Genomic DNA, 22,949 nt, shown 5'->3' on the forward strand with positions numbered 1-22,949 from the left:
GTTTCAGAGCTTTTGGATTTCAGAATTGTGGATTAGTGTTTGTGGGCATGTTCATTTATAATAATTCTCGCCCTGTTTTCAGAAGTATACATATATTTTTTTGGCCACGCACCATGCGGCATGCGGATCTTAGTTCCCCAACCAGGGATCAAACCCCCGCCCTCTGCAGTGGAAGCGTGGAGTCTTAACCACTGGACTGCCAGGGAAGTCCCAGAAGTATATTTTTAGACATTATAATCCAGTTCAGGGCTCAGGTGTGAGAGAATAGGAAAAGTAAAGAAAGAACATTATTATATAATAAAAGCCTTCATCCTCAAATCCCATCTTTGCCACTTACTGGCCATGTTACCTGGACAATTGTCTCAACCCCTCTGCCTCAGTTTTCTCATCTATAAAATGGGGATATACACGCAAACCTCACAGGAGGTGGCAAGGATTAAAAAATGTCACCATGGAAAGCACTTAGAGGGGTGCCTGGCTCCTGGGAGACTGTATGTTTGTAAGCGTTTGCCGTCATTACTAAAAACCAAGTGTCGCCCTGCTGGGGGCTCCTACAGTGTGGCTTTCTTCCTTCATCCGCCTCCTCACAGCCTCTCCTGCCATTACAGGGTGATGTTGGACTCAGTGACACACAGCACCTTCCTGCCCAACGCGTCCTTCTGCGACCCCCTGATGTCGTGGACTGACCTGTTCAGCAATGAAGAGTATTATCCTGCCTTTGAGCATCAGACAGGTGTGTACGTCTGGAGAAGCTCATCTGAGCTGGGAAAGACTGGGGCAGGAGGTGGTGCTGGCCTCAGGCGGGTGACAATGCCATGCTGGGGGCCTGAAAACGCCAGCTCTCACCAGTGTTAAGGGCAGAGGGTCACAGGAGACCCAGGCGGGAGGAAGGGCTGCTTCTGCAGAGAGAAAAGCACTGGAATCCTCGCCCCAACCTTTTCCCAGCTCTGTGGGCTTGGGGAACTCCACTAACCTCTCTGAGCCTTATTTTGCTAATGGGTAAAAGGGAGATGATAACACCAATCTCTTGGAGTTATTATATTTAAACAACATAATAGAAAGAAACCCTTAGCCCGAAGCCTAGTACACTGTGATTGTTTGATCATTGTGGCTTTAGCCAACATTTGCTAACTACTAGCTATGCCCCAGACTCTATACCAAACACCTGTCTCTTCCTTACTGAAGCCCTAGGAGAAATTACTATTATTATTCCCATTTTATAAATGAAGAAACTGAGACAGAGAAGTTACATGACCTGCCCAAGGTCTCACAGTTAGTTAAGTTTCATGCAAGTTGACTTGAGCGTCTGCACTCTTAACTCTCTTACATGGTCATCTTATAAATGACGTAATGCTGTGATTATTGGTATTAATATTGTAGATAGTCTCTGAGCTTCTATTTCCTTATCCCTAAAGCAGGGATGATGAGAATTACTGTGAGGATTAAGGGAGCCAAACTGTGGAATACATAGCCTGACACCAAGCAAGTGCTCAGTAAACAGGAGTGCCCTTGCTGTCCCCCAGGCTGCCCTCCCCACACTTCCTCCTCTCCCAGCCCAGTTTTCTCCTCCTAAGAAGGAAGCACGGGGCCTTGTGCAAGCCCCATGCCAAAGGGAGGCCAGCTGAGCTTTGCCCCAGAAACCCTCTGTGGGCCTCTGTCCCCAGGTGCTTGGGTGACTACACATCACAGCAACCTGGCTGACTGCTAGCACGGCAGGTGCACGCCCCGCGGAGGGTGATGCAAGCACTGGTGGAGCCCTCAGGCCCCACCCAGCCTTGACCCTGTGTGCTCCGGCCCAGCAGCGCCCACACTCAGGGTCAGGAGGCCAGCAGCCTCCGGAAGAGGCCAGGCCTCTGAGGACACTGTGAAGTGTCCATCTCAAGGAGCCCCTGCCTCCAGGCCAGAGACCAGTGTCGCACAGACAGACCTGAGACACATACTTACAAATCGAATCCCACACCATCCCCCAACCTCACACACGACACACTTGTACGAATGACATCGCTCACTCTCACCAGGGTCCAGATAATTGCACATGGACCTGAGTCATCCAGCCGCACATTGTAATTCTCCTTCAGGCCTAAGGAGCACCTTGTTTCCAAGAAAGACAATGAGGAATCTACTCGATCTCCCCTACACTCATTATTTGGTCAAGAGGCTAAATTTGAAGGAGGAAAATGAAGGCTTTCGAGTCCCTGTCCCTTCCCTATGTGTCCCACGATGGTGGAGCCCAGCTCCTGTCCCTTCTCTCCATTCACGCATAACACAGAGCTGCCATCCTGGGAGCCTCCTCTTCCTGCCTCTTCTACCAGGGGGCATCAGAGCAAGATGGGCGGGGGTGGCCTCAGCCACCTACCTCGTGCAGTGTTCCAGGAGCTTCTGTAGTTGTCAAGAGCTCGGACTTTGGCGCCGCATGCCCTAAATGTGAAGAGCGGCTCTGCGATTTAATAACTGCAACACCTTACCCTCGCATGCCTCAGTTTTCTCATCTCTAAAGTGGACATAGCAGTAATGCCTATCTCGCAGACTTGTGAGGGTGAAATGAGTTAATAGGTGTGAAGTGTCTGGGACATGGCAGGCACACAGCAAGCACACACAAGTGTGTAAAAATGAAGGATGAGTTTCAGTTTGGGTTGAAGAAAAAGTTCTGGAGATGGATATTGGTGATGTTTGCACAACAATGTGAATATACTTAATGCCACTGAACTGTGCATTTTAAAAGCACGGACCCAGCTTTCTCCCGTCTGAGACCTCTGCATTTCCATCAGTGTAAGGAGGGACTGGACCAGGTCCTTGCTAGGATCCCTTCCAGAAGCGTCTCTTCCTGCATCAGGCAACATCACAGAGGTAGACTTCATCCCCCACCACCCACTGGGAGACTAGAAATTCCCACCAAGATGTGAAGACAGAACATCCTCCGCGAGTGGCCCAGCTTCCTGACATTCCCCGAGGGAGGAGCCAGGCTTTGGGCCGGCCCTCTGGCCCTCTGGACTTCAGAAGGAGCCGAGTGTCTCTGAGCTCATAAAGGTCAAGGTCAGGTGTGAAAATTTAGTCTCAAATGAGGACCCGGGCTCCCTGAGTCCCACTGGTGGGAGGAATGCCCTGCAGTGCCTTCTGTCTTTTTGTCACTCCAAGAGGTGACACACGGGTCTGAGTGTCTGCCAAAACCTTCTCTGAGAGGGATGCATCAGGGGACAGCCAGGTTCTCCTCCAGACACTGCTCTGCCATCTGTCCTAAGGTCCTTGCCCACCTCCCAGGAAATTTCAGCTTGAATTCAGGGTTGTCCCAATGGCAGCTTCCTGTTTGGGTCTGAGGTCAAGGGCTGGTGCTGGCATCCACCAGCCCCATGACCTTGGGCAGGTTTTCCCGAACATCTCTGAGATATGCTCTCCTCAGCTGAAACGGCATCCACCTCCCAGCGTTGGGAGGATTGACTGAGATTCCTCATATAACGTGTTTAGCAAAGCACCTGGCACTTGGCAAGCGGTCACTGTAGCCAGGACACCTCACGACTCTCAGCTGGTGGATAAACAGCTTTCTCTCTGCTCACTTCACTTTTCATATTGAACAAAAGCAGCCCGGGTCTCCAACTCAGCCTTTCCAATTCAGAATGTTGGCAGCTTAGACACTTTGAGACCAAAGGGAGAGAAAGGGAGAAAGAAATGATGTGCCCGCTGGATAAATGATGTCCGTGAGAGTGCAGGGAGGAATACGCAACCTAGCTGGGATAACCAGCTGCTACTGCCTCTTAACTGGCTTTAGCAGAAGGCAGCTGAATCTGTGTCCGACGTGTGTTAAGTGCGCAGCATCTGGCCTGTCTTAGAAGCAGCACAGCCTGCTACACGGCAGGCTGGCGAGTGAGCGGTCACAGCCTGCAGAATGTTCTAGAATATCATGAGCTAACCCTGGCCTTCCCTTCAGCTTTTAAAGTAAAGAATTACAGATACTGGAAAATTTTATCAAAGAGGGACGTAGTGGGGAAGTGCATAAATTTCACAAGCATGTGGTATTTTGAAGAGATTATTTCTCCAATCAAGTTCCAGTAGCCAAGCATCTGACAAGCCATGGAATATCCTGATCTCACCCCTACTTTCTGGAACTCCATCCTGACCTTCACACACCCACACACCCCTCCCCTGATTGCCAAGGTGGCCAGGCCAACACTCAGTAGGCCTTGGCTTTCGGATCTTCCTTATAATTTGCGGCAGAGGTTTCTAGGTTGAGGCAGCTCTAGGGGTTCCCAGGAGGTCCCTCGGGGACCTGCAGTGACAGCTGAGAAGGACAAGCTTGAGGTCCCCCTCTCCACCTCCCTCCCTCACTTTGATTCAGAAGATAGTACAGCATAGTGGTTACTAAGGCTTGGCTGCAGGAACTGGAATCTGCCTACATGACCTCCTCGCTCAGCCACTTCCTCGTTGTGTGACCTCAGGAAGGGATGTCACCATTCTTTGCCTTACTTTCATCATTTACTTTGTAAAACAAGCTATGTGATCTAGGACCTCATAGCATCATGTTGAGGATGACATGAGAAAACTCAAGGAGTGTAGCATGGTAACTGGCACATACTAAGTGCTCAACAAATATGTTAGCAATGGGAGATTTTATTTGAAGACAGAACTGTTTCTTAAAAAAGAAAACAAGGTGCAAAACCCTGATCTTGGATATTAACAACCAGAGGATCAGGAAGAGAGGCATCTGGGTCTCACAGGGGCTTTTCTTAGGCAAGACTCCGGTTCAGGGTATAGAAGTTTGAGATCAGATATGAGAGAGAGTCTAGGAACTTCTAAATCGAAACCAGATAATGAAATACAAAATCATTGGAAAGCCTAAGGTGAGCCCCGTGGCGGTAGTCACACCCCAGGACACCCCCAAGGAGAGACCTCACCATCAGCCACCTCCGGCCTCTCCCACACACATCCAAGCCTTTGGGCAGCTGTGGCCCCAGGACGGCTCAGGGCTTGGTGCTCTCTGCCCCTTTCTAACCACACTCCCATGGCCTCGGCTCTTTGCTAATACCCAGCCAGCCCGTCTCATCTCTTCTCCACCCAGTTTCTTACACTGCTCCAGGCATTTTTTTTTTTTTTTCCATCTCATGGTCTAAATCATTCCACGGGCTTGGAATAAAAGCCAAGAAGGACTATTGGATGGGGCTAGACCAGCTCAGGAGGGAAACCTAGAAGCAATATATCATTTCAGATCTCTCCTCATAAAGTCCTTCCTTTCAGTGACAAAGCCACAATCGATGGTGCCCGGCACTATCCAGTCCACTCACTGGTCTCTTCAGCGCTGCTCCAGGCAAAAGACTTTCCCAATTCCCAATGTTAATAAATCAAGCTAATCGTGGTCCAGTCCATCTAACTCAGGCCTCCTCGGACCCAAACTGTGCCTCGCTCTCACTGAGTTTTGGGTTGCTTTGTTCTGCTTGTCCCTCAGCTAGAATGAGGCCCCGGTGGAGATGGCCTCATTTCCCTGAGAACAAATGTCATCCCCAAATAACTAATTACAAGTGACACATGGAAAGCTTCCTGTCGTTCAGATAACTGGGCTAAGTTCTTTACATGCATCATTTCTCTTCCATTTCGTAGCAAACTCCCTAAGAGGTAGGCAGTACTATTACTCCTGTTTTATAGATGAAGGAGGCTGAGGTCCAGAGAGGTTAGGAAACTTTGTTAGGATTGCACAGCTAACAAGTTGAGGAAACGCAATTAACGTAGTGGTATGAGTAGCCCTGACATTAACAAGTATAAATGGGTGGTATTTAATGGGCACTTACTACCTGCCTGTCCTTTTCCAAGCACTTTCCATGTATTGATTCACTTAATCTTTTTAACAGCATTATGGGGTACGTCCTAGTATTCCCATTTTGCTGAGGGAGTGAGAACAAGAAACAGATGCCCTTGGAGAGCATACAGATGCCCTTGGAGACCCTCTTAGGGTCCCTAGGAGGCAGGACCACTAAGTGTGAGATCACACACCCTTTCAGCTTTAGGGGGAATCCAAATTTCAAGAGCCCTGGTTTCAAGTTCTAGAACAGTGATGTTCAAGGAGCCTTCTGGGGCTAAGGAGGGGAAGCCATATAGTACGTTCCCCTAACTCCCAGCAAAGCAGCACTGCTTTTTTTCCAGAGAAATTTCAATTTGAAGAAAATACTATTCGACTAAAAATGTTTAAAAGCCTTAGCATGCCCGCTGTAAACAATAGTTCTGAAGGAGACAACCGTCCAGAAGCTTGTGAAGTTCTTCCTCACAAAGTCACTGCCAGGAGTGAGCCAGCCTTGGAAGAGTTTTGACTGACCCTCGGAGCGGTTTTTAAAAATTAAATAAGTCAGCACTTAAAAATCATGAGATTTCACATAACAATCTGGGCTTGGCAACACAGAGCCCACCTTCCTGCCCGGCAAGAGCCAATTGGAGCTGGGCCACCACTGTCCACTCGGCATGAACTTGCCCATTCCCACTGTCCCCATCGGGGGCCACTTCGGGCATGGACATACCCTGCTGACCCTGTGGGAATCTGAGTGTGCCAGCGGCTCCAAAACTCAAGGCCTTCCTCCAAATTTCACTGCATCCCAGGTTATAGCATCAGTTGTGAGCATTTCCCCCCAGAATCGCTGAAAACTCCCTTTAGCCCCTTAATTCTTCTTCCCAATGCAGCTAGCCCTTAAACAAGTGTCCTGACCTACTTACGACTTCAAAGGAGCTGGCCAAGGCTGCTGTTTAATCGTGGCCTGCGGACCTTTGGATTAAGTCTACCAGGTACAGGACATCATCCGTACCCAACTGGTAAACATAGGCAGAAGGGCCTCATAGCTCAGCTTCTCCAAAAAGTCTAAATTATTTTGTGAATAGTAGGCACATTGAGGCAAACACTTTGCATTTCCAGACAATACAACCTGTTAGAGATAACATAGTCTCTGGGTGTATCACCCTGTCTTGTATTTTCCCTGAGTTCATCTCTTCCGAGTAGTGAAAGGGTCTCCATGTCATTCAAACACTGTCATCATCAGTCTCTCTATCCTTCTTCTGATTTTTCAAACCTAGATTATATACGTACATAATATATGTATATGTAATATATATAAATAAATACACGTAATTGTAAAATGTATAACAATACATACACATACTATATAAATATCTATATAAACTATGTGCATATATTTTAATATATTTATATATATATACATCTTCATCGGAAGTGTTGAGTCAGTCTTCCAGATGTGTGTCCAGTCTGGTCCTTGCCAACCAAGAAGAGTGAGGCAAAGGTGACGCAAACTTCCCACGTCCAAAGGTGGAAGAGTTGGTGGAGGCCTAACCCCCTTACCGACCAGCCGCGTGGCCTGAGTCACGTAACCTCTCAGAACTTCGGTTTCCTCCCTGTGAGGTGAAGATAATAAGTGGCAGTCCCCTGGCTGGTCATTTCACCTCCGGAACACCCACAGGGGGCTAGGCGGGCTCCGCCCTGCTGACTCAGGGTGAAGAGGCAGAGCTGGCCACGCCCCTGTGGGACAGCAAGCCTTCCTGACAGGGGCAGTGAGCTGGGTCTTGAGGACGAGCAGCAATTACTTAGAGGACAGGTGGGGACCGCACCCTAGGTGACCAGAGGCGCCTGTGCAAAGCCCTTGAGCTGGGGGCAATGCTGCGGGAGGGCAGGCGCGGTGTGGGGGGGGGAGGCCTTCCTCACCCCTGTGGGATCAGGACCGTGGAACCACACCACAGCCAAGAGGCTTCCCTCTGTGCTGGCGCTTCGCCCTCCACCTGGCCGAGAACAGCTACTTTGCTCGCGCTCGGGAAGGACTCCGCTGGCGAGGAGAGCCTGCCGTGCTGGGCCCTGGCTCTGGCCTCCCCGTGGGGCGGGCCCGAGCCGCACACGAAGCCTGCTCTGCGGGGAAGCTGCCGAGGAGAGCGAGTCGAGGGGACGGAGGCTGCGCCAGCGACACCTTCCCAGGGTCAGTGACACGTCTCCGAATCCCTTACGCGCCCGCTGGCCTCCAGAAACAACATGGCCGTGGCCATCTCCCAGGGCCAAAGAAAATGACTTGGGGGTGGAAGAGAGAGGGGAGGGGCTCGGAGACTTGGCGCACGCTCTCCATGGAAAGAAATGAAGTGTGCCCTGAAAGGGCAGCACCCCGATAGGCATCTCCGGCGGGGCTCAGCTCAGGACCCAGGGAGGAAGAATTTCAAGGCTCATAAACATCTCTCGTGGGAATACCAGGGAAGTGGAGGCCCCGGGTTTACTCCAGCCAGAACTCGGCACGTGAGAGCACAGGCCAGAAGGGGGAAGGGCCGCCAGGTGTTCCCAGGAGACCCTGGCACCCCCAGCGGCTGATGGGGGCCCCTCCTCAAACAGCAGGTAGAGGCCACAACATCAACCTCCGCCATCCTGGCCGGATATCAACTCTTTGACTCACACACATATAGAATTCTGATTAAAACCCTAAATTTAAACAAACCTGAGATCTGGGACCTGGAACCCTTTGCGGCAGTGCTGGCACCTGGACAAACGAGTCCTCCAACAACAAAATACCAACGAAAGACGTTATGAGGGACTCAAAATAACTGCAGGTACGTGCAGTTGGGGCAAATGATGAACAATAAGATACAAAAAGGCCAAAAGCCAACTGCCACTTCTGAGGCGCCAAAGCAAAAGCAGGGTCCTGTGCAGGATGCCTGCGCTCAGCTCCACCAAGGGGGTGGGCAGGCCACCAAGCCGCCCCTCCCGCCTGACCCACCAATTCGCCCCACCCTCCCCCCGTTTAAGGGACCAGGTTGACCCTCCTCGGGCATCAAGCAAGGACGTCTGTTTCTTGTTCTCACTCCCTTGTGCTGCAGCACGAGTCCCAAGAACGCCTTGCCTGAATTCCTCATCTGGCCTCTTATCAATTTCTATTGATTAAAGGGTCCAAGGACTCAGTCTGCAGCAAACCTAGTGTTCAAGTTTGACCTCAATCCACTTCACGGTGGGAAAAGGGATTTCTGGAAGGCCTCTACGTTTTAGGGGGAGATCGAAAGTAGAGCTGGTGTAGATCAGGGCATATAGCAGCCTGGCCAATACACAGGGGGTGCTTAGGGGCAGAGAAGCCATCTCCCGCCTGGGACTAGAAGCGCCACAGTTCCTTTGGGGACAGGGGCAGCCAATGCAGCATTTAAAGGGGGAATCATAACAGCCTCGCTGCCGTGCGCCGTGGGGTGTAGCTCGTGAGACACACTTTCTGTCGTCCACACAGCCTGAGCCAGTCACCCCTGCCTGCCTCTGCTCCCTGCCTTTCTCCTCAGCCCTTCTCCTTCTCTCTGGCTCTGTGTCTGCCTCCACTGTCTGATCTCTTCTCTGTGCTGACCTCTGAGGACCAGCATGATGGAACGGAAAGAGTAATGGCTTTCAAGTTCAGACTGGGGTTCACATCCCACCTCTACCCCACACTGGCTGTGGGATCTTGGGCAAGACCTCCATGACCTTCAGTCTCCTCATCTGTGACCTCCTGGGGGACAGGGACCAAACCTCCCATTCATCATGAATTCTCAGATGAAAATTTGTTGCTTCACAAATAGAAGGTATTCAGTGGTAATCTTCTAGACTCTGTCCTAAGTACCCTAAATACTTTTACATGTATTAACTCATTTAATCCACAGACCAACCCTATGATGTAGGTGCTATCATTGTCCCCATTTTACTGATGAGGAAACTGAAGCTTTTTGAATGAATGAATGAGTACAATGGCAATGGCAAGAATTGTTTATGTCAAAGTACCTGACCAAGGACCTGGTACCTCACATCTTCCATAGCAGATCTGCCCCCCTTTTGGTTTCTCCTGGCATTGGGACAGTCTGTTGAGCACTCATCTCTGCCCTGCGTTAGGCACAGCCTCCCCTCAGCCTCCCAGACAGGATGGCACACACCTCTGTCTGGGGCCTTCACTGAAGGAGTGAAGGGAATCTGCCCTCTGGATAGAAATTCCTCAAAACAGCACCAAAAACACAAGAACAACAATACAACCAACGCTCCCGCCTCCCCCTTCCCCTGGAGGAGCGTGCTCTGGTCATCCAAGGTCTGCCAGATGCTTGGGCAACATTTCAGCAGCCCAAGGCCCTCAGCACAAGATGGCCAGGGGCAGCACACAAATCTATAGCCAGTGCTGGTCAGCTTTTCATAACAGCAGAGGGAATCAGATCAGCCTTGGATGGTGCCTGGCACACACCACAGGCACTTGTTTTGGTTGACCAAAAATTTCGTTGAGGTTTTTCTGTAAGATGATGTGGAAAAACCCGAATGAACTTTTTGACCAATCCAATAATAAGTATTGAATTGATTGATAACTTTCTATGTACCATATAGTTTATAGGTGTTAACCACAAACTCCAGAACAGCCCTGTGAGTGGAGCATATTATCCCCATTTTACAGATGAGGAAACTGAGGCTTAAATGTCTATGGATCTTGTCTAAGTTGAAAGCAGCAGAACCAGGATTTGAACCCAGACCTGTCAGGCTCTAAAGGCTATGCTCTTGATGTCCTGTTGTCTGAAACCAAATACCTGAAGGGACTTTTTCTTTCCTTCTCCCCTAGTTTCCCCCTTTCAAGGAGCTCCCTAGCCAGGACCAGGTCTCTCGCCCCGTCATTCCCTCTTCTGCCAGTAAGGCCACTCGTAGGATCCAGTCCCCTCTGGTTTTCGCTTCAGGACAGAAGGTGACCAGGACCCCAGCAGAACAACCCAGGGCTGGAGGCCCCTTCAACTCATTGGACAGAGGATAAGGATGTTAGTAAAACTAGAGCCTCCTTTGAGGGACTTCTAATCCTCTCCTGGCTGTCATCCCTCACTTGTCTCTTCCTGGTGCAGCCTGTGACTCCTACTGGCCGTCTGTCCACCCTGAGTACTGGACGAAGCGCCACGTCTGGGAATGGCTCCAGTTCTGCTGCGAGCAGTATAAGCTGGATGCCAACTACATCTCCTTCTGCCACTTCAACGTCAGCGGCCTGCAGCTGTGCAGTATGACACAGGAGGAGTTCATCGAGGCAGCTGGTGTCTGCGGGGAGTACCTGTACTTCATCCTCCAGAGCATGCGCTCGCAAGGTCAGTGCCAAGAGGGCTGGGCTTTGAGGACAGGGACCCGGTGTTGGGACCAAATGACCTCGGAGGTCCTTCCCTACCATAGGACTCACATGGCGAAATTTTATTAGCTGCAACTCTCTGTGAAACCAAATCCCCTGCTAACCAGACCTTTCTGTACCCAGAAGCTCTAGCATGCTAGAATCAGAGATTGGAGGTAAAACGGGGTGAGTTACAAGGAAGCAAGCTGAGTACAGTTTCTTAAAAAAAGAAGAAGAAAGAAAGAAAAAGAAAACTAAAACACGTTCAAGGACCGCCCAGGAACCAGGCTGATACAACAAACTATTATGTTCGTAAAGATTGTTAACCATAAAGGTGGACAAAAAGAGGAGGCTTCTGCTTGACATTTTATTAAGCAGAAGGAGAAGAAAATTAACTAGACCCTTTCCCTTCCCTGTTTCCAGAGGAGTCCGACTAATTGCCATTTCCTTTTATCACACTCCTAGTGGTCAGGGATCGAATGGCCGCAAGGTGGCCCCAGTAGCATTATTTAACAGCAACATGCCCTGCAAGAGTAGAATGTGGCTGGACAGGTTTTCTAAACCCGGAAGCATTTTTTGAGAACATACAATTCTGTATCCCCATATCACAGAGAAAGGAGCTGAGGTCCTGAATGGTTAAGTGACTTCTCCAAGGTCAGCAGGGCTGCTTCATGGAAAGTCAGTACAAAGCAAGGACTGTGAGATCAGAAAGACCTTTGCTCCAACCCTGGCTCTCACACTTCGGAGCCGCAGGACCTCTGGCAAATGGCTTAACCTCTCTGAATCTCCACTGTCTCGCCTGTCTGGTGGGGTTATGGTACACACCTCCCCGGGCTTCTTGACAGGATTCAGTGAAACATCATCTAGCACAGCAAATACGGACGCAAATACAATGAATGGCAACTGTTTTTGTCATCATGAATATAACCAAGAGGCAGAAATTTTAAAACATAAAGAAACACATCTCAGCTCAATTTTAAGAAAGACCTTTCTAAAAGTTAGCACCTTCTTTTAAAAAGGCAGCTTCAGGGGACTTGCCTAGTGGTCCAGTGGTTAAAACTTCGCCTTCCAATGCAGGGGGTATGGGTTCGATCCCTGGTCGGGGAGCTAGGATCCCACGTGCCTCGCAGCCAAAAAACTGAAACATAAAAGAGGCACTATTGTAACAAATTCAATAAAAGCTTTTAAAAAATGGTCCCCATCAAAAAAAATCTTTAATTAATTAATTAATTAAAAGGCGGCTTCAAAAGATACCTAAGGTAGGAAGCTCCCCGTCACTGGAGATAAGCAAGCAATCTAATAGCCCCCGGCGGTGCCGTGGCAGGGATTCCTATTTGGGCGGAAACCCACAGAGTACCTTCCAGCTCTATGATTCTTTGCCCTCCCCTTGATCTCCCCCATCATGGGTGCCTGAAAGCAGGAAAACTAAGGATGGGGGCTCTCAGGCACTGCTTGGTTTCTGCCCTGGGAGCCATAGCGCCCTGGGGTGAGGAAGGGACAAACAGACCTGCTGTCCACTGTTATCCAGTCTCTGCTTGATTATCGCCAGTGACAGAGACCTGCCAGGAGCAGTGGCCTCCACTCAGCAGGCCTTCCCTGAAAGGAGGCAAGTCTGAGCAAATCACAGAGGCTCAGGGAGGAGCTGGGGGCTCCATTCAGAACCATCCCAAGGGGACAGCCTTGCACGAGAACCCCAGGGCCACAGAGATGAGTATTCCATCCTGAGAAAAGATTCAGCCTGGTACCGCCAGCCTCGGCAGAACGTCAAGTCAATCACGTTTGGTCTTCAGGCCCAGCAGTCCCTGTGCTGGGATCTCCCACCTCGGGCACTTCCATTCCTGGCAACTGTTAACATCAAAAAATACCTATCCCTGGTCCCATTACCTCAAAGTCTGTGCAGAACAAATGAGCTAAAATCCAACTGTTTTTTTAAGCAGGCCACAAGTTGCCTCTTCTTATTCTAAGGAATCCCTGGAGTCACAAAGCTACCGCCAATGGTGGACTTTCAGGGACTCTATGGGCCAGGGCAGTTATCCTGTTGATCAGTAAGATGATCTACTCCATCAACTTGCTCTGTCCTCAAATTCCTCCTTTAATGTTCCTCAGGCCAGAATGTATACAGTGATTGAAATACATGTATTGTGACCAAAGTTTCCAGTGTCCCAATTTGCCCAGGACACGGTGTCTTCAACCATTATCCTGTCTTTCATTCTCAAAAGTGTCCCTGTTTGGACAATAAATTGTATGTTAACTAGTTATTACCCAGTTTAGGCCTTATATTACCCCATAGATGAGGGCTCTGGAAGAAAATGACACAGAACAAGTTTTAGCAGGAAGAGGAGTTAAAGGGGGCTCTAGGCCCAGCGTGCTGTCTGGCTCAGCAGGTGTTGCAGTAGGATTGAAGGGCCCTGAAGCATGAAGACCCTGGTCGCTGGAAGGCGAAGTCGGCCGGAGAGGTGCAGGGCAGAGGGCAGACTCTCCCAGCACAGGAGAGGAAGATCCCCCGTCACCCGCTCCTGTTCTCGGGAGAAGGGAAGCGAGTGCGTGGCTGACCAGAGCCAATCCTTCCTAGAACCGACGGCCCTAGGAATCAAGTCCCAACTCTGCTCTGTTCCTGTCTTCTCAGTAAATGGAAACTAGTCCTCACATTGGACACCAAGTTAGAAAGCAGGTGTCCTTTGGCCTGTGCTGCTATGTGAAAATGTGATCTGAAACTCTTGATTCGCCCCACTCTTCAGAGACCACCAAGGCCCCGACCGTCCCCAGACTCCTTTAAATCCTCATGTCGGGTTCTGCATTTCCTGCAGCCTCCCGTGTCCATTTTTCTCTTTGATCCGCATGTAACAGGCGTTCAAATCCCCAAGGATTAGAGATCACATCCCAGATCATAGACTCCGAGAGCCAACAGGGAGGGCAAGGGTGTTTCTGTCACATGTTGCCAGTAAGGAACACGAGCCCGGAGACAGGGTGACTGGGCAAGTCTACACGGGGGTCAGTGATTCGGCCCAGCTCAGGACCCAGGCCTCCTGATCCCAAGCCAGAACTCACTCCCAGTGCCCACTCAGAAAAGCCTAGAAGCTGCTGGGCTGCGCGGCCCAGGGCTCTCTCCAGGTGGCTTTTAAAAACAAGGAGATTGAGGAATTCCTCGGTGGTACAGTAGTTAGGACCCGGTGCTTTCACTGCCGGGGCCTGGTTCGGTCCCTGATCAGGGAACTAAGATCCCACAAGCCTCGCAGGGCAGCCAAAAAAATAAAATAAAATAAGGAGATTACATCTCTCAGGGGTGGCTTCAGGGTGGTCCTATAAAGGCCAGGTGGTCTCCAAGTTTCCTTCTGAAATAAAAGTACCCTGCAAAGGGCACAGTGGCTCCCCTTCTCCCCAGTACCTCCCCTCGTGGCCTGGCTGGGGAAAGCAGGATTGTATGCCATGGTTTGTGGATTTCTTTTTCTTTCCCAGGTTACTCCTTTCTTAATGACCCTGAAGAGACCAAGGCCACCATCAAAGACTGTAAGTAACTGAGGTCAAGCTGCCCGAGGCTGTGTTGAGGCTATTGTTGGGCACATGGGCTTGAATGATGCTCTTGTGGGACCACACTCAACGTCTGATGACCTGAAACAGTAAAGGCTAGGAGAAGATGGCAGGAGAAACACGGTGGACAGAGCAAGTCTGTGGCTTCCTTAACCTCCCCCAGACTCAGTTTCCTTGTCTGTAAAGTGGTGAGACACCCGCTGGGTTGTGAGGAGTTCAGGTAACAGTACATACAAAGCGCCTGGCCTGTGCCAGCAGCGTGCTCCAAATACTGGTACCCTTTAGCAATAATAATCATAATTACTAACCATTAGAGGCCTTGGGGTTGATAATGTCTACAAAGAATCTGAGCTCACTAAGCAGGTCACGTTTATAATTATAAGGTAATGGAGGATCTCAGACGGCCTTGTTGATTCTGAAAATTAACACTCACGGTTTCACTTCTGCAGATGGAGAAGGTTTAAGAAAGGGAACTTTGGAGCTTTCATTTTTTAAAGATGATGATGGTGATGATTGCTCTTAGTTACTGAGACCCACGCCAAGGTCCTGGCTCCCGGGCCTGGCCAACTAGGACAAAGTAGCCTCCTGGGGCTTCAAGCAGTGTTCCCATTCATCTTAAATCACTATAAGGTTAATAGCTACTGTTAGTGTTTGTGAAGCCCTTACTATGTGCCCAGCGCGGTGCCAGGCCAAGTATTCTACCTACATTAACTTATTTAATCCTCATGATAACTTTGCTAGATCGTAATTTTATCCCCATTTGTATCTGAGGAAACTGGAGGTGCTGTAACTCACAAGTTACAAGTTATAAGTCCATGCCGAGCAGAGATTCCAACTCATCTTCTCAAAGTCTATGCTCTTATATGCTGTGTCCTTCACCACATGCCCACAGGTGCACGCACACATGCACGCACGCTCCCAGACCCTGCTGTTCACTCTGCTGTCCACTCAGTTGAGACCTAAGACTCAGGACTCCTCTGGGTCTGGGCCCAGCTCCACAATGGTTCAGAGAACAGGAGATTTTCAACTTAGTACCTGCTGAAGGGGCCCAGGCCCGACAAGCTAGGAAACCATCAGAACTGGCCCAAGTGAAGTACCCCAGCCCCTCTGCACTTGATCTCTCCTCTCCACACCCTCCCCACCTCCACCGCAGAAGCACCAGAGGACAAAGCCTACGGGCCTGGCTCCTGGCACGGGGTGCAGGCTCTATGGCTGGACTGCTAGCATCATGGGGACGTGCGTGTGATGAGCTCGATTGAGAAACTGCCACGCCAGCCTCCACCCAGCTTCTGGAGGACAGCGGACCAGGATTTCAACCAACGACTGAGAACATATCCTTTGGCCACATTTTAACAGTCTCCAGTTTCAAGGCATCCAAACCTCTCCAAATCCCACAGACAGCGGAGAGCCCGGGCCATGTCCCCACTCGCCCTGTGGCAGGCACAGCCCAGCTGCAGGGGCACATTGAAGATGAAGATCGTTGTGAGACAGGGAGCTGCCCCCCAGAGCACCGTGGAACTCCAGAGAGAAGTTTGGGGCGGGGCTCAGGGTACTGCTGCCGCCACCACCTCAGACTGACCTTGGGGACGTTTGGATCTGGGAAGCTGCCTCAACGTGGCCACGCACTGATGGCTTCAGCCCCTGTGCCCCCACTAACACCCTAACCCCCCCACCCGCCAAGCAAGGCCTCCAGCCAAGCCGAGCCGTGACTACCCTCAAAGCCACCACTGAGGAGTAGGAACAGATAAAACAGGGTTATTTATCTCTGGCAAGACCCACAAGAGGAAACTCCCACCATCCCCACAGCCCTGCCTCGTGCTGACCCATCCTGTGTTCATCTCATCAAGCCAAATCTCTTCCATCCAAAGCACGCGGAGAAAGCATCGAAATTAAAAGGGTGACTCTTCCACGTCTTGCCACTTTGGCATTTCAGAGAAAGCTTGTTGTCTAGTCACCAGTTAATAATTCGCCTGTGTTTGTCTTGATGACTGCATTTGTTGTCTCTCTTCTTAAAAGATTAAATTAAAACAGTGGCCAGGTCTTCTCTGCAGGTGATGCCGCAGAGCGTGACATTGGATCAGATAGGAGGGCAGAACCCTTTCTCGGTCTTGATCAACCGACCATCAGCCCTGCTCACCTGCTCACCTGCATTCACCTCTCTCTACCTGGCGGCAACCCCACTGTCAGCTGATCTCACCTGAGCATTCACTGTGGCTTGGCCCGTATGCATGGGCCCGTTTTCCCACATCAGTACAATTCCAGGCTGTAATGTAGGAAAGGGTGGAAGAGAGGCCGAAGGGACCCCGAGAGTCGAAGTCACGCATTCGTGTCATTGTTTGTTCCAGAGAATGATGCGCGGCAGTTATTAGGGCTGGGGGCCCTGATGCCGGACTGTTCACATGCGATCTCAGCTCCGACGTCGGGCAGGCACATGACCTGGATCGTGCTCCCCAGACATCGCCAGGGCTCGCTCCATTCCGCTCAGGCATCTTCTTGTCCGAGAGCTTTGTCTGTTCACTCTTATTACAATTGCAAGATCACTCAGCCCCTTCACCATGACCTCTATTCTCCCACCCCGCTGCATTCCTCTCCATGGCATTTATCACCAACTGAAATAGGCCGTGTTTGTTCACTGGACATTCCTTCCCACTTGGGTGCAAGACCCCTGAGAGGAGAGCCTGGGACCTGTTTCGTGATGTCTGTCCCGTGCCTGCTGCAGAGAGTACACTGTGTCTCAGCACTCGTGAGCCCGTGAGTGAAGGACCTCCAGGGAGACGCCAGCCACTCGACACCTCTGTTTTCTTATACGTAAAGTAGGAGAGTAAGAAACGTGCATCATAAGGGTGGGCGAGATTGGGTGTGCACCTGGCAGTAGCAAACACTCAACACACTTTAATAATTATTCTTTAAGTATCTATTGAACACCTGCCATGAAAGACATGCTGAAGCAGAAATTGTGAACATCTGCTTTAAAACGAAGCTGCTCTGGGTTCAAGTCCTGGTTCCACCTCTCTGGATGAAATTCATAAACTCTGTGGGCCTCAGTTGCTCCTCAATAAATGGAAATAGCGATTATACCACACAGGGTCGTGGCAGGTATTAAATGAGATACTGTATGTGAAGCCCTTTCAAGCACTTGGCACTTAGTAAGCGCTCCTTTAATATCAGCTGTTACTACACATGAACAACGGACGAGATGTACCTCTACGGTAGAGGTAGAAAGGGACCAATGCTGGAACACTGAGGAACACGCAGGTGCTATGGGACAGAGAGGGCTCTAACCCAGAGGGTGAGTTCCGAGAAGACTTCCTGATGAGGTTTTATGAGAGTGGGTTCAGCTGGGTGGAAGTGGGGAGCGGGAAGCATGTGCAAAGGAAGCAGGAGAAAGTCAAGCCCCATTGGGACCATCTGACCCAAAGGAGGGACGATGTTGGGGAGCAGCAAGGGATAAGCCTGGAGAACTGGGTGGAGGTCCATGTGTGAAGGGCCTGACTAACGTGGCAGCCTCTGCGCGGGAGACCACAGGGTACCACTGCAGGATGTCACACCAGGGAGTGACAAGACCCACTGGCACTGAGACAGGCCCCTCCTGGGCAGTGGTGTGGTACACAGGACACCATTCCCTCCATGGACAGCATACTTATTCTGTCATTCAGTATTTATAGCATCATGTCCCTACAGCAGGGAAGGTGAGTAGAGTGCAGCATGGTGGCCGCTCCACAATACTTACTGAGCACCTACTATATGCCCAGCACTGTGCTAGGTGCTGGAGGATACAGGTGGGAACACAAATCCCTGCCCTCTAGTGGGAAAAGTCAGCCAGTGAGCAAAATAAATAAATATATAATATGTTCCATGGTGATGAATATGACAGCAAAAAATAAAACTAGCACATGGAGTGTTGAGTAGGGTGAGCGTGTGCAATTCCAGCTCAGGCAGTCAGAGAAGGCCTCGCTGAGAAGGTGACTTTGAGCGAAGATGGAGATGAGGGCGTGAGCCCCTGGACATCCAAGGAAAGAGCACTGAGGGCAAAGGGAGCAAGTGCCCCAAGGCAGGATGTGCCCGTGAGTTTCAGAAGGAGCCGGGAGGCCAGTGTGGCTGGAGCGGGCTGAGCAAGTGATGTGGGGGCAGGGAGGGGTGATCTGGTACCACCTTTTACTTTTTAATCATATACACTTTGCAGCAATGTGAGTGTCTCAGACTTACAGTGTGATTTCTAGTTTAACTCGGCCTTGAGGTCACACCTTGCTTTCTGCTCTTCATAAGCTCTACTCTCTTTGCTTTTACCTGTGTCCCTTCTAGTCTGTTCTCCACACACTAGCCAGAGGGATCTTCTTAAGAAGTAGACCTTGTTAAAGTCCTAAGTCTTCGCTTTACTCTTTGAATAAAATCCCACGTCCTGGGCTTCCCTGGTGGCGCAGCGGTTGAGAGTCTGCCTGCCGATGCAGGGGACACGGGTTCGTGTCCCAGTCCGGGAAGATCCCACTTGCCGCGGAGCAGCTGGGCCCGTGGCCATGGCCGCTGAGCCTGCGCGTCCGGAGCCTGTGCTCCGCAACGGGAGAGGCCACGGCAGTGAGAGGCCTGCGTACCACCAAAAAAAAAAAAAAGAAAAAATCCCACATCCTTACCATGTGCCCATGTACCTGCTGGCAGCCCGGTGCCCCTACCGCCACGCCTGGGCACCCCACGGGCCTGCCTGGTCGCCACCCTTGGCTTTGCACATGCTGCTCTTTCCCTCTGGGACACCCTCCCACCTCCTGACATCAGCGTGAGTGTCTCCCGTCCAGGAGACTCGCCCTGGCCACCCCATCCACAGCAGGTGCTTTCCTCCGCCTCGTTCTCTATCTAAGGCCTCCTTCCTTCATAACACTTAACTCAATGGCGATTTGTGTTTCACTTGTGTTTTCCTTGCCCAATAGTCCTTAACCTCCAGGTGAGCAGGGACCAAGTCTGTGTTGTTCACTTTCTATCTCCAGCTCAGAGCCCGGAACTTGGCACACAGTAGGGCCCCAGTGTTGAATACAAACGCTCCTTAAACCTACTAATTATTCCCAAAGAGCCCAGCACGCTGTCTCCTACCACAAAGGTGTTCAATTAATAGTTGCCCATTTGGTGTGATTTGAGGTCGGAACGCGGCCTCCAGCTTCCTTCCTACAGCTGTAAATCACTCTGTTGCAGACGCTGTTTCCAGTTGCTTGAAAACAAGTGGCATCAAAAGTCAAGACTGTCACAGTCATAGTCGAACAAGTAAGTGTAAGAGATGCCATCTGTCATTGGTAATTTCTTAAAACCATTCATGAGACAAAGTAATCTACTTTAATAAGCTTTGAGACTCCGTGTTTGAGTGAGTCCCGTTATTTCCCAAAGAACATAGCAGAGAAATTGATGATTACCGTTATAAGTGTTATCAAAATCCAATTTCTTTCTTTTGACTTGGAAATGGTATCAGGAGAATTAAAGTAATGTTCTAACCACGTTAAATTTCTGAATAAGGGTTTGTTTCTCCTGGTCTACTGTGAATCCCTCTCACTGAAGTACTCAGAGATGATACTAAAGAAACCCCATGAGCTGGCAATTCTGTTAGCTTTCCCAGAACTAAGATCTACCCAGGACAGGGTCGAGCCTGCTGGGCTTGGTTCTAGCCATTTAACATGTATTAAATCATAATCCTCTAACCTGTGCTATGAGGTAGGTACTCTTATGTTGACTTAAAAAAATGCACAACATGGGAGTTGCGAGTTAAGTTTTTGGGGGGCAAAATGAGGACTGCAGCCCAGGAGACAGTGGTTCAGGTAACTCTGAGAAACTGCCCCAAGGAGGCGAGGGGAGGAGCCAGGAGATACAGGAGTTTTGCAGCAACGTCAGAAGATTATTGATTTTTCTTTTTTGTTTTTCTAACATCTTCATTGGAGTATAATTGTTTTACAATGGTGTGCTAGTTTCTGCTTTATTACTGGGCATATCCCCTGAGAAAACCATAATTCAAAAAGAGTCATGTACCACAATGTTCATTGCAGCTCTATTTACAATAGCCAGGACATGGAAGCAACCTAAGTGTCCATCGACAGATGAGTGGATAAAGAAGATGTGGCACAAATATACAATGGAATATTACTCAGCCATAAAGAGAAACGAAATTGAGTTATTTGTAGTGAGGTGAATGGACCTAGAGTCTGTCATAAAGATTATTGTTAATTAAAGACAACCAAATGTCTCAACTTAAAGAATTCAGCGCTTTTCTAGGTATGGGAAGATGCAAGAGTCTGGGCTCAGTGTAATCATTCCTTTGATATGCACCTCAGCTATCTGGGGCCAGTATCCTGTATTTTCACATCCTGAGTTTCCTCAGGGCTCGCCTTACGGAGTGGCTGCAGTCTGATGGCTGCTAGATGGCAGGGATCCTTTTCAGCCCTGAGTCGCCTCAGGGCTCACCGGCTCACGTTGGAGGGTTGCAATCATTGATGACTGTGCCATCCTTTGTGTATTGATATGGCAGGAAATATTCCATTTGTAAATATTCCATTCCATTTATAAATATTCCATTTATCACTACTAACCCATTTTAGAGAGAAGATAACTAGAGAGATTTGGTTACAGAGCTAGAAGAGGTGAATTCAGGACCCAAACCCAGCCAGCCAGGCTCCAGAGCAAGTCTTAACTATGATACAATGGAACAAGAGAAATACCAGTTTTTCATGCAAAACATAATGGCAGGATTAGTCCAGCCAGACAGTTGTAGCTATGGGATCTCAGTACAACCACACTGCTTTTCAGAAAGAAGAATGGAAACGTCATTCGACTGTCATTTCATTAATTCCGTAGAATTAGTTGGTAGTTCCATCGAGCAGGGAAAGTTCGTGAGCCAGTGTTGCTGGTGGATGTAAATAGGATGTCTCTGTGTGTGTGTTGTAATTACTTTAGTAGAAGAGGACATTTCACAGCTAGGTATGGTTCCCAGTAGAAGAAGACATTTCACAGCTAGGTATGGTTCCAAGTAGAACGCTCGGTCATCACTTTGGGAAATAACCATGAAGGAGCATTTCTCATGGGTTCATGAGAAGTTGTACAACTCTTCAATTTTTCTGTTTTAGTTTTTAGCTAACTTTTTTTCCTTCCCTAAAGGCCTCCAGAGCTCTCACCTATGGGAATTTGTGAGAGACCTGCTTCTATCTCCTGAGGAAAACTGTGGCATTCTGGAATGGGAAGATAGGGAACAAGGTATTTTTCGAGTGGTTAAATCAGAAGCCCTGGCAAAGATGTGGGGACAAAGGAAGAGAAATGACAGAATGACGTATGAAAAGTTGAGCAGAGCTCTGAGGTAAGTAAACAGCATGAAATGCCGTGAGCCTTCAGGCAGAGTTATATAAAAAGTGTCATGTGACAACACTTCGGCTCTTAGGTACAGGTGGGATTAGGGTTTGTAAACTGACACGCTGTCCTTTCCATTCTTGGCAGTGTTCCCCGGAGATCACTCTGAAGCCAGGCTATCAGACACACACACACACACACACACACACACACACGTTTTGAACCAGATGTGGTGAGGTTCGCTCTTCAAGATGACTGGGAAAGGTTTAAGTGTAAGTTGATAAGAGGGTGTGAAAATACCAGGGTAACCAAAGACCAGCCTGTCACCTGAGAGGAAAGAGGAACGTGTTTATGCGCTGTTGTTTTCCCAGGGTATGAACCCTCCTCACGTCCCTCTTCTGCTGTCTTTCACAGGTACTACTATAAAACAGGAATTCTGGAACGGGTCGACCGAAGATTAGTATACAAATTTGGAAAAAATGCACACGGGTGGCAGGAAGACAAGCTATGATCTCCTCCATCATCAAGCTCATTTTATGGATTTCTGTCTTTTAAAACAATAGATTGCAATAGACCTTGAAAGTTCACTCTTTTAAAAGCCTGCAAACGTGCTGATAAAATTTCTCCACATCTCAGCTTACATTTGGATTCAGAGTTGTTGTCTACTTGGGGGTGATGACAGCAACCCTTAAGAAATTCCTTTTTTTTTTTTTTTACCCAAGGGGAGGAGGGGATGATCTTTTGTGGTACCCGGATCAAACATCACTTCCCTAATGAAGAGTTGCAGAACCACAATGCCCTGTGCCATTGCTGCTGCTCAGAGAAAAAGGATCCAATTCTGCCATTAGAGGCTCATCCGGTGCTCCCATTCCAAAGGCTCAAACGTTTTCACATAGTTAACTGTGGCAGCTCACAAAGCAAAAAAGAAGTGATTAGTTTGTAGTTAATATAGTAGGACGGGGTGAGATGTGGGTAAGACAAACATACTGTAGATTTTAAATTGTTAAAGTCAAATTCCATAGAAAAGTT

General features: G+C 49.4%; 1 protein-coding gene across 2 annotated transcripts; it reads left to right on the forward strand.

Annotated features, from left to right (window-relative positions):
- Window positions 1–597: 597 nt before the first annotated feature.
- Window positions 598–22,557, forward strand: ELF5 (E74 like ETS transcription factor 5; the record flags this gene model as incomplete). Of its 2 annotated transcripts, XM_079928166.1 has the most annotated exons (6): window positions 598–733; window positions 10,834–11,067; window positions 14,541–14,591; window positions 19,791–19,859; window positions 21,735–21,930; window positions 22,335–22,557. In XM_079928166.1, 6 exons carry the CDS (start codon window positions 613–615, stop codon window positions 22,429–22,431), a joined length of 768 nt encoding a protein of 255 aa, XP_079784292.1. In that variant the 3' UTR covers window positions 22,432–22,557. The 2 variants fall into 2 exon arrangements, with proteins under 2 accessions (XP_079784292.1, XP_079784293.1); XM_079928167.1 differs by lacking the exon at window positions 10,834–11,067 and having other exon boundaries at window positions 613–733.
- Between the last annotated feature and the right edge of the window lie 392 nt (window positions 22,558–22,949).

Source organism: Stenella coeruleoalba, assembly GCF_951394435.1.
Source record: "Stenella coeruleoalba genome assembly, chromosome: 8".
NCBI classification, from domain to species: Eukaryota; Metazoa; Chordata; class Mammalia; order Artiodactyla; family Delphinidae; genus Stenella; species Stenella coeruleoalba.